The sequence below is a fragment of the Ictidomys tridecemlineatus genome, chromosome 4 (assembly GCF_052094955.1).
Source record: "Ictidomys tridecemlineatus isolate mIctTri1 chromosome 4, mIctTri1.hap1, whole genome shotgun sequence".
NCBI classification, from domain to species: domain Eukaryota; kingdom Metazoa; phylum Chordata; class Mammalia; order Rodentia; family Sciuridae; genus Ictidomys; species Ictidomys tridecemlineatus.
Genome location: NC_135480.1, coordinates 72,479,727 through 72,492,400, shown reverse-complemented (window position 1 = coordinate 72,492,400; position 12,674 = coordinate 72,479,727). Strand labels below are relative to the sequence as shown.

General features: G+C 33.5%; 1 protein-coding gene across 7 annotated transcripts in view; it reads left to right on the top strand.

Moving 5' to 3' along the window:
• Positions 1-12,674, top strand: part of Dlg2 (discs large MAGUK scaffold protein 2) — a 1,969,681-nt gene that overhangs the window by 292,071 nt on the left and 1,664,936 nt on the right. For all 7 annotated transcript variants that reach the window (XM_021725176.3, XM_078046781.1, XM_040285028.2 and 4 more), the window contains one exon: positions 12,197-12,342. In XM_021725176.3, the coding sequence (XP_021580851.2) occupies positions 12,197-12,342 (146 nt within the window). The remainder of the gene's footprint in view (positions 1-12,196; positions 12,343-12,674) is intronic.

Genomic DNA, 12,674 nt, shown 5'->3' with positions numbered 1-12,674 from the left:
TCCTAGATATAGAATAATACACACCTGGAGGTGGTTTGGGAATGTAAGTACTGATAAAAGGTAGCTGATTTGCATTAACAATATCTTGAGTGTATTTAGTGCCTGCTGTTGAGCAACTTGAAGTATCACACTTATTCATTAGTGATGTTTTGAATTAAAATTTGTTTTAGAGGTTGTATTTTTGAAACTCTTATTTAAGGCACAGAAGCACTGTGCATTGCTTCATGTACATCTTATTGCATTTTTACAAAAACTTCCATTTCACTTAGCTATTTTCTAAACTTATAAATAACAATTTTCTGCCTCGTTAAGTACTGATTCTGCTTTATTTCTCCAAGCCTCTGCACACTTGACTCATTTCTTATGAAAGAAATGATTCCTGGCTGAAAAAAATTTGTGTCCAGATAGCCAGCATTTAATGAGAACTTCTGTGTACATAGTATTGTTTAAAGATGACAATTTAATCAAAAGATAATAGCTGACTTTATTTAGTATGTTCTTCATAACTATTCAACTGTGTGGAGTATTTGTATATGTAAATTTTATACGTATAGAAACTGTCCTAGTTAAGTGAGTTGCTAAAGGTTATATACTTAGTACATAGTAGATCTAGGGCCTGTTTGACATCAAAGCTTGTGTTTTAACTTTCAGATTATATAAGTTCATCATCCCTAATCTAAAAATATAAAATCTGAAATGCTCCAAAATTCTAAACTTTTTGGGTGCTGACATGATACCACAAGTGAAAAATTTCATACCTGATCTCATGTGACAAGTTGCAGTTAAAATGCAGGTACCCTAAACACACACACACACACACACATATGAATTCTGTGTTTAGATTGTATGTTAGCTTTCTATAGCTGTGACAAAATACCTGAGAAAATTAGCTTAAAGGGAGAAAGATTTATTTTGACTCAGAGTTTCAGAGGTTTCAGTCCATGGTCACTTGTTAATTGGGGACTGTGGTGAGGCAGAATATCATGATGGGGGCTGTGATAGAACAAAGCTGCTCAGCTTATCATGGCTGGAAGCAGATAGAGAGAGAGAGAGAGAAAGGAGCCAGGTTGCAATATTCCCTTTAAGACACCCCACCATGACCTACTTCTTTCAAGAATGCCCTACTTCCTGAGGTTTTGTCCACTCCCAATAACACCACCACCTAGGGACCAAGCCTTTAATACATGAATCTTTGGGGGACATTCCAGATCCAAACTATAAAAATGTCTCTAAGATATCTCACTATGCATATGGAAATATTCCAAAATTAAAAAAGATATAAAATCTGTACACTTCTGGTGACAAGAATTTTGAATAAGGAATACTTAGCCTCTCACTTATGCCCACCCCACTGATTTTCTTTATCTTTTATCCCATTCTGCATTTTATTTATTTATTTGTGCTGGGGATTGAACCTAAGACCCCAAACATGAAAAGCATGTACTTTAACACTTGGTCTTCATTCTGCACTTTATACTTTGTTCCTCTTTAGATGTCTTTCTTCTAGATATTTTTCACAAATGTTAGTAGAGCATTCCAAATTCCACACTTAACCCTAAAACCTCCTACTAACCTTACTACTCTTTAAAATTATATTTCAATATAATTAAAAAACTACAGTAACGTTATAAGACTAATAACAGGAAACTCATATGTATTCACTTTACCCAGATTCACTAGATGTTTACATCTTGTCTTGTTTGCTTTATCATTATATATATATATACATATATATACACACACATATATATATGTATATATATATAATATATACACACATATACATATATATATATGTATATGTGTGTATATACATACATATATATATACATACACACACACGTTTCTTTTTTTTCTTAATCTATCTGTATCTATATTCATATTGTTAAAGAACCATATGAGAGTGAGTTGGGAACAGGAGGCCCCTTTATCACCAAATATTTCAACATGTATTTTCTAAAAATGAGAATATTCTCATATAAATAATATGGCTATAAAATCAGGAAATTTAACATTGCTCCAACATTGTTATCAAATGTACAATTCATATTCAATTTCAGCACTTGTCTCTATAATATCTTTTATAGTTATATTTCCTCAGTCCAAGATCTATTCAGAAACACACATTCTATTTTTCATGTCTTTTTAGTCCCCCTTAAACTGCCTGTTCATCAGCCTTTTTTTATTGACTGTGAAAATTTTGAAAATTACAGGCCAGGTATTTTGTATAATGTCCTGCAATTTGTACTTCTCTAATGTTTCCTCATAATTAGATTCAGCTTATGCAGTTTTTGGCAGAAATAGACAAAAAATGAGGCTTTGTCCTTTTTTGTTCATAACAATAGTAGGTACCTATGCCAGTTTGTTCTCATTTGTGGAGAGATACTATAAAACTTATTAGCTCAAATTCTACTGCAAGGAAGGGTTTCCCATTCTCCCCATTTAATCACTCTCCCCAAATAATCACCCATTTATTTATTATTTAATTAAACTGATTATAATCATTACTAATATTAATTTATTTTTAATGCCTAAATTGTTACATATTTGGTCATTAGGAGCCCCTTCAAACTAGTTTTCATGTCCTTTTGATATAATACCACCCATGATTATTATGGTTTGAGTGTGAGGTGTCCCTCAAAAGCACATGTGTGAGACAATGCAAGAAGATTTAGAGGAAAAATTATTGGGTTATGAGAGCCTTAACCCAACCTGTGAATTAATCCCCTGATGGGATTAACCAGGTGGTAACTGAAGGTGAGTAGGATATGGCTGGAGAAGGTGGGTCCCTGGGCGGGGGTCATGCCTTTGGGTATATACTTTGTATCTGGTTAGTGGTGTCTCTATCTGCTTTCTGATTATCGTGGGAGCCACTTTCCTCTACCACACTTTTCTGCTATGATGTTCTGTCTCACCTTAAACCCCAAGGAATGGAGGCAGTTGAGACCTCTAAAACCACAAGCCCCTAAATAAAATTTTTCTTCTCTATAATTTTTCTGGACAAGTCCTTTAGTCACAGCAGTGCAAAAGCTGACTAAAACAATAATATTGAGTATTTTACTTTCCGGTGCAAAAAGCTTATAATTTCTTTGCTGCAATACTGAAACCAACCCTTTATTCATAAAGCCCTAGTTGTTTTAGAAGAAGAAAATATTTTGAAAACAAGATTCCATTCCTAATCCATTCCTTTTCTGCCCTTTTCTCCTCCTTTCCTTCCTCTGTTCCTATTTGTGTTTTGTCTTGGTACAGAAGAAGCAAATTAATATCACATCATTGTGGAAATTTGCTTGAACCATTGTGTATAAGCGTTTTCTCATTCTATGATCTTGCTTCTTTAATATCTATTGAGCTCCATTTTGCATTAGTCCTTGGATTCTAGATTTTGTACTCATCTCTGTATTGCCTCTTTTCTTCCTTTACTTGATACTTAGTTTGTACCTACCATTAACCTTGCTTCACTCTTTATTCTTGGCTGTGAAACTCAATTTATATTTTCTTTTCATCTGCATTCAGCTTCAACCCCTTCCTCAAATTCAATTTCATTCCTCTAGTCCTAGGAAATACCCATAAGTAAACTTGTCTGACTGCAAAGTACAAGGTAGGGACTTATCACACCAATGCAGACTTTATTGAAAGTTCTACTTCAATGCTTTTGTACTCAAATGAACAAGAACAATAATAATATTTTATTTTGCAGAAGAGAAAGTATTGGATCTGGATGCGAGATAAAGAAATCAGATCAAGCATTTATCTGGTTCTCCTAACAGAACCAAGTGTTTAGGAAAGACTAATGGAACCCCAAGGCTGCAATTTGTAAGATCATTAAATACAGCAAGAGCAACTGTGTTATACTGTTCAGCTGCATAATCAGGTGTGTGGTATACAAAGCCCTACAGAGAACAGGGTATGCTGGAAGAGCATAAGACATATGTCTTAAAGCACATCTTACAAGATTACCCTCTCTTTATTGAGGTGGTAAGAAAAAAAAAATCATTAGCTGATTTTAGCTACTTCTTGGCACTAAACAGGTTTGTTGAATGATAATTACATATGTCAATCACAAAATAAACCCACAATATCTGTAGAGGTTTATGGTTAGCAGAAAATAGAGGTGATTATAATTGTTCCTATAATACTTTGCCAGGTAGCATGAAAAATTTTCCCATCACTTTTATGATACAATAGATGAGAAAACATATAAATATGTTATAAATTCTTCACTGTGGTAACTTTTTTGTTTTACTGTGTTTAAGTAGATAATTATAGAGCAATTTATGAGTCATAAAAAGTCTCATAATTTAAGAATCATATTTTTAAAATTTAATTCAAGTCATGTAAAAAAAGTCCACTTTTTATCATGCATCTTATTCACCTTTTGTCTGATGAATTTTGGTTATTTAAAAAAAATCAAATCTCTGCTCAAATTAAAATGATTTGTCACTTGGGAGGATATTCTAAATATATTGCTCAGATACTTGAAGATATCTCTCAAAGAGGAGCTCTAAAGTTCTTTTAAGGAAAAAGCAGTATCATAGAAGTAAGCATGCTATATTAGATAGTCTCTGCTTGGAAGAAGATGAAATATTTTAAGTATATTAGTTTTGAAGGGTGTGCTTGTAAAGATAATCTTCTTTATTATGGATTCCATTGAACATACAATTTAACAATTGAAAATTTTACTGTTCCAGAATCATCATTATAAGGCCAGTTCTTATTTCCAAAAAAAATTTGGATTAAAACAAGAAAGAGAGGTTGGGCTGAACAGGAATTGTTTCAGAAAAAATTGCCTAAAAATAAATAAATAAATATAAATATAAATATATATATATATATGTGTGTGTGTGTGTGTGTGTGTGTGTGTGTGTCTGTCCTGAAGACAGAACTGAAATACGTTTACTCTTAACTGAAATATCTAACTAATTGAATCTGTATTAATTTAGTCAATAATATCCACTAAGTAGTTATTATTTTTCAATCCATGGGCAACTTGCTTCTTTTTACTAGAATTCCTCCATTCCCACCTCTTCACTCTGAAGAAGAAGATTATAACTGAGTAAGGGCTGTATGAAGTGAGAGGCTGCATAAAGAGAGTATGAAGAGGGCTGTATGAAATGAGAGTATGAAGCCTCAGGTTCAAACTAAGGTGTATTCGAAGCCATGGTCATCACCTGGAACGTTGTTAGAAATGCAGGCATTCAGGCCCCAAGTTCTCCAGGTGACTCATGTGTACTGTAAAGTTTGAGAAGCACTTATATGTAAATTTGGCAATAATTCATAGACTATTTCTTTAACAAATTGTGAACTCAAAATGGATATGCCTTAAAGAATTTGAGGAATTTATTTTGAATATCCTCAGAAGTGGCAAAGCTTTTACATTTGAGAGAGGAATGTGTAAAATAAAAAGTGCTAGCTGCTGTGATCAAGTAGTCAAGTCACAGAAAAATGTAATCCAAATAATATGTAGGTTTCTGCAGTCCTAAGTGAGAAGGGATTTGACTTTAGTCAGTAGTTTTTCTTCTGTTTGAGCCTAGAGAGGAAATGCAAATAAACTAAAATTAGCAAACATTGATTGTGTGCTTGCTGAGATTAAGGATGATGTTAGATACTAGGGAATGTGTAGCTGTGCAGGACATTGTCTTTGTTCCTAAAGACCTTGCTTAGAACTTAAAAATCACATATTTCATTGAAATGTTGTAGATTAGTGGATGATAAACTACTTATAAGGTAGAATCAAAAGTAAATATTAAATCTATTTGAGTAACATGTTGTCAGAGTGAGAGAAAAACAGCAGCATTTTTGGAATTCTGCAAACCCCACTGCCCTCCACACAAATGTTTATTCTTTTAAATGGTAGCTTCTGGGATGTTCTTACTTCCCATTCAAGGGAACTCAGTTTTATTAAGAATAATTTCCATGTTGATGACATTTCATATTTAGATCTCTTACTTAAAATATGCTTTGTATAAAGGCATAGTAGTGAGGCAGGGCATTGGGCACTAGGAATAGAAGGAGCAAGAGGGCATCTATATGGGAGAATGAGCATCTGCACCTAGGGGAGGAGTGTGAGCAAGGGCCTGAATTCTGGTAGTGGTCATGGAAAGTTGACAGTGGTGGTAGTAGAACAAAAGGGTGCCAAAGAGAGATGCTTGGAAAATGACAAGTGGATATATGTCAGGCTAGCAATTGTTCAACAAAAGTGAAATTTGACTTGATCATAGAATAATTTTCAAATTTAAGTAATCTTTGACATTAAGATTACTTTCCTCCTCTCTTATAGTTGCTTAGGTAGGGAGAAAAAGCACTTAAAGGAGTAAAAGAGATTTTGAGCATTTTATCACATTTGGGAGGCACAGGTTAATTAAAATTTGCAAATTTGGGCTGGGGTTATGGCTCAGTGGTAGAGCATTTGCCTGGCATGTTCGAGGCCCTGGGTTCGATCCATAGTACCACATAAAAATAATAAACAAATGAAATAAAGGTATTGGGTCCAAATACAACTAAAAAATAAATATTAAAAATGCAAATTTAATATTAAAAATCCTGTCCATAGGGTTTTTAAAAAATAGTTTAATCTTTTTATTTGTTCTTTTTTTAGTTATACATAATAGTACAGTGACTTTTGATATACATACACAGAGTATAGCTTCCCATTTTTGTGATTGTACATGATGTGGAGTTACACTGGTTGTGTATTCATATATGAACATAGGAAATTCATGTCCAATTCATTGCACTGTCTTTCCCATTCCATCGCCCCCCCCCCCCGCCCTATCTAATTTGTGAACTTCCTCTCTACCCCACCACCCCCTGCTGTATTTATGTAGGTTTGTTTCTGTGTCTTCTATTCTGTTCTACTGGTCTTCATGTCTGTTTGTGGGTCAATAACTTTCCTTTTTTGTTACTACAGCTGTGTAGTATAATTTAAGATCTGGTATAGTGATGCCTCCTGCTTCACTTTTCTCGCTGAGGATTGCTTTGACTATTCTGGGCCTCTTATTTTTCCAAATGAATTTCATGACCGCTTTTTCTATGTCTATGAAGAATGTCATTGGAACCTCAACAGGAATTTCGTTAAATCTGTAGAGTGCTTTTGACGATATTGATTCTACCTATATGAGAACATGAGAGATCTTTCCATTTCTAAGGTTTTTAATTTCTTTTTTTAGAGTTCCTTAATTTTCATTGTAGAGGTCTTTCACCTCTTTTGTTAGATTGATTTTCCATAGGGTTTTCCTAAATGGGATGAAGTCCCACTTCTCCATTGTGTTTTCCAAGTATAGCTTGTTGATATGAGTATGATTAATGTTTCCTTTTCTGGATAATTTATACATCTAGTATACCAAAATTTCTCATTTTAAAATACTATGTATAAAACAATGCTGACATCCTAAAAATTGGTGTAAAGGGAAAAATCTTGAAATTCAATTATCTGCAAAAATTGTTTTGAACATACAAGTCATTATCTTTTAAAGAGACTCTAACTGCAGGAATCTTCACAGAGATTTCTTCTCTTTTTTAAAAAAATTAATTATTGAGACCAGATGATATAAACATTTCATTTTATGAAGTTTACTACTTTATTCCTATTCCTCTGGCATTTGTTGGCCAATTAGTACTCTATCAATCCTTACAGTATAATAAATATTGGATGAATACACCACACACACACACACACACATACACACACACACCACCACCACCACCACCACCACACAGAGCTTTAACCTCTTATTATTATGCATTTCCAAACATGACTTCACAGATACATTAGTTGCTAGTGAAAGAATATATATAGTGTACTATGCATAAACTTTAAGAATTTTTAACTTTTTAATGTAAATTTTACTTTTGATGAAACACTTAAAAATTTCCATTATTTAAGAAAATCAATGTTTTATACAATATAATATATAATTTATATAAAATATGCACAACAATAAAAATAAACATTTCTGAAATTGCCATCCTGAAATTTTCAAATCTAGAACTAGATCATTATCATTAATTTACATCTATCTTTATGTTCCTCCTTTATCACATTTCCTTGTCCACTCTGTCCACTGAATCAACAACAGGAAGTCTACAAGTCTATGATAATGTGAAAATGATACACATTTAGCTGAAACTGCACTTCAAATTTTGAATATTGATTTTTTTTCATACTAATGATATTGGGTATAATACTCGTGCACTGCTGGGCAGCAGAATGAGCCACAGTTCCCAGTCTGCCACACAAATCACCAGACTAAACAACTGAAAGTCTATAGTGTAATGGGTTGCTAGATTATGATGTTTGGTAGGCTCATTACGTTAAATTCAGGTGGGTTTTTTTTTTTTTTATTCTTTTTGGTGGTGTTAGGGATTGAACTCAGGGCCTTGTGCATGCGAAGCAAGCACTCAACAAACTGAGCTATATCCTCAGCCTCTAAATGCAGTTTTTGACTTCAGTATTTTCAATTTATGATGATTTTCAAAGATACATCATTTTCCCAATGGCATTTCTTGTTGAATAGATAAAGCAATCATGAAATTCATATGGAAAAATAAAAGACCCAGAATAGCAAAAACAACTCTAAGCAGGAAGTGTGAATCAGGCGGTATAGCGATACCAGACCTCAAACTATACTAAAGAGCAATGGTAACAAAAACAGCATGGTACTGGTACCAAAACAGGCAGGTGGACCAATGGTACAGAATAGAGGACACAGTAACCAATCCACAAAACTACAACTATCTTATATTTGATAAAGGGGCTAAAATCATGAAATGGAGGAAGGATAGCATCTTCAACAAATGGTGCTGGGAAAACTGGAAATCCATATGCAAAAAAATGAAACTGAATCCCTTTCTCTCGCCATGCACAAAAGTTAACTCAAAATGGATCAAGGAGCTAGATATCAAATCAGAGACACGGCGTCTGATAGAAGAAAAAGTTGGCTTCAATCTACATACTGTGGGGTCGGGCTCCAAATTCCTCAATAGGACATCCATAGCACAAGAGTTAATAACTAGAATCAACAAATGGGACTTACTCAAACTAAAAAAATTTTTCTCAGCAAAAGAAACAATAAGAGAGGTAAATAGGGAGCCTACATCCTGGGAACAAATCTTTACTCCTCACACTTCAGATAGAGCCCTAATATCTAGAGTACACAAAGAACTCAAAAAATTAAACAATAAGAAAACAAATAACCCAATCAACAAATGGGCCAAGGACCTGAACAGACACTTCACAGAGGAGGACATACAATCAATCAACAAGTACATGAAAAAATGCTCACCATCTCTAGCAGTCAGAGAAATGCAAATCAAAACCACCCTGAGATACCATCTCACTCCAGTAAGATTAGCAGCCATTATGAAGTCAAACAACAACAAGTGCTGGCGAGGATGTGGGGAAAAGGGTACACTTGTACATTGCTGATGGGACTACAAATTGGTGTGGCCAATTTGGAAAGCAGTATGGAGATTCCTGGGAAAGCTGGGAATGGAACCACCATTTGACCCAGCTATTCCCCTTCTTGGTCTATTCCCTAAAGACCTAAAAAGAGCATGCTACAGGGACACTGCTACATCGATGTTCATAGCAGCACAATAGCAAGACTGTGGAACCAACCTAGATGCCCTTCAATAGACGAATGAATAAAAAAATGTGGCATTTATACACAATGGAGTATTACTCTGCATTAAAAAATGACAAAATCATAGAATTTGCAGGGAAATGGATGGCATTAGAGCAAATTATGCTAAGTGAAGCTAGCCAATCCTTAAAAAACAAATGCCAAATGTTTTCTTTGATATAAGGAGAATAACTAAGAACAGAGTTGGGAGGAAGAGCATGAGAAGAAGATTAACATCAAACAGGGATGAGAGGTGGGAGAGAAAAGGAGAGAGAAGGGAAATTGCATGGTAATGGAAGGAGACCCTCATAGTTATACAAAATTACATACAAGAGGAAGTGAGGGGAAAGGGAAAAAAACAAGGGGGAGAAATGAATTACAGTAGATGGGGTAGAGAGAGAAGATGGGAGGGGAGGGAAGAGGATGGGGGATAGTAGAGGACAAGAAAGGCAGCAGAATACAACAGACACTAGTATAGCAATATGTAAAACAGTGGATGTGTAACCGATGTGATGCTGCAATCTGTATACGGGTAAAAATGGGAGTTCATAATCCACTTGAATCAAAGTGTGAAATATGATACGTCAAGAGCTATGTAATGTTTTGAACAACCAACAATAAAAATTTAAAAAAAAGATATATCATTTTCACTCTCATCATCAGTGTAGGAGAGTTCCAGTTTCTGCACTTCACTGTCAATGCTTGGTATGATCAGTCTTCTTAGTTTTAGCTACTATAATTAACATGTGCTGGCATCTTATTGTGGTTTTAATTTTCATTTCCCTCGTGACTATTGATGTGCATATCTTTTCATGAACTGGTTTGAAATCAATTGTATTCTTTGTGAAGCATGGATTCAAATCTTTTGCCAATTTTTGTATTGAATTATTTGCTTTCTTAAAGTGTTTTAAGAGAGTTCTTTATATATTCTGTATGCAAGTTTTTTTTAAAGATTAGATACAAAATTTACAAAAGAATGCAACTGTTAACAGTTTATCTCAAAATAGTTGTTAACAGTTATTTCATCTCAAAGTTTTGAAGTTCCTTCCTCATAATTTTTATTGTAACATTTCTTTAAAACAATTATCTTCTAGCTTCTTTTATTGAAACATGAAAAATCAGACATGTCCTTTCTCTCTGATTGCTTTAAAGATTTTTTTCTTTGTCTTTGTTATTCTGTGATTTCATTTTGATGTGCCTTGTCCTAGGCATAGCTTTTGTTTATCCTCTTTAGTATAAAATATTGCTTTCATGATAAGTGAATTAACATTTTCACAAGTTATAAAATGTTTATTGCCATTTCAACTTTAAATATTATTTGTTATTTATTCTAACTTTCCTTGAGGCCATCTATTATAAAAATATTGGACCTTCTTATCTATCCTCTATTTAGCTTAGCATCACTTTAATTTCCTTTTTTTTTTTTCTTGTGTTCGCATTCTGGATAATTTCTTGGATATTTTCCCCTGTTCTTCTTTCTTCAATTTGGTATTCAATCCATTCATTGACTTTTTAGCTTTATATAAAAACATGTTTTTCCAACATTTCAACATTATTAAGGTTATAATAATATTAGAATCAGCACCTGTATACCTACCATGGAGCATTTAATTATTCTTTTTATATATGTCTCAATCTATCCTCCTAGTCATCCATTAATACATCTTTAAGTAATTATATTTTTAAGAGTTGGAAGTTATATTGGCTCTCTGTCCCCTCTTTTGTCTGTCTGTTCTTACTAGATTTACTAGATCCTTGTTATTTGCTCATCTTTTTTTTTTTTTTTTTTTTTTTTTTTGGTTACTGGGGATTGAACTCAGGGGTATTTGATCTCTGAACTCCATCAACAACCCTTGCTAATCATTTTTATTGTAACATTTCTTTAAAACAACATATCTATTCTCTATCCTATATTGAATAATTCCAAAACCAACAATAAGCAGGCATCTAAACCTACTAATTTTTTTACTTTTAAATTTTTTAAAATTTGTTTTAATTAGTTATAAATGACAGTACAATGATCTTGACATATCATACATACATTTGAATCAGATGGGGTATAATTTCTCATTTTTCTGAGTGTACAGGTACTAAGTTTTTTGTTTCTACTAAATTACATTGATAGTAATATTCTTTTATTGGAGGAGGTGGTGGTGCTTTGTAATCATAGTGAGTTCATTTATATTCCTGCATGCCTAAACTGGGACAGATTTCCTGTAGAAAATATTTAGTTTTGCTGCTTCTAGTACCATAGATCAGATACTGATATATAATTATTCAAAGGTTAGTTTCCTTACCTACTTGATAGTCCAAATTCTAGTATGATGATAACAATACTTCCATTACTACTTGCCCTTTGAACAACCACACTCATTTGTTATCTGTCCATTTATGTTACCCTAACCTCCCAACTCTGTTCTCAGCTCTGGTTAAGTGTATCTCTCCCTCCCTCCAATCCCATTTGTATGAAAGATAATTTTTGGAGTTCTTTTATCTGCTGCTATGAGTATATATGCAGAAGCTATTTATGAGGTTTTGCATGACATTTTGATTCTTTCCTTACATTTTCTTTATAGATATTCAAGAATTTTATGAGGTGACACTACTAAATTCCCAAAAAAGTTGTGAACAAAAGATTGAAGAAGCCAATCAAGTTGCACAGAAATGGGAGAAGACATCTATTCTTGCTTCATGCCATGACAGTCTTCAAAAATCTGCAGAGGTATATTATTGACACTTCTTAAAGTGCTGAATCATATTAGAACTTATGCCAGTAGAAAAGTTGTGATAGTAGTAATAGTAGTAGTAGCAGTAATTGTTATCAATATGGCAACAATAATAAAAGAATTTTAGTTATACCACACTGTGTGTAAATTTTACATTTACACACAGTGTGCTAAGAGATTTGCTAAGAGATAAAACCCCAGGGAAGAGGAAAGGTATGGCTCTTTGGTATGACTTTTTGGTATGATTCTTCACATCACACAAGTGAGTATTGTTATGAATATTGTTGTATTTTGAGTTGACTCAAGTTTAAGCATTCTGGAATTTCAA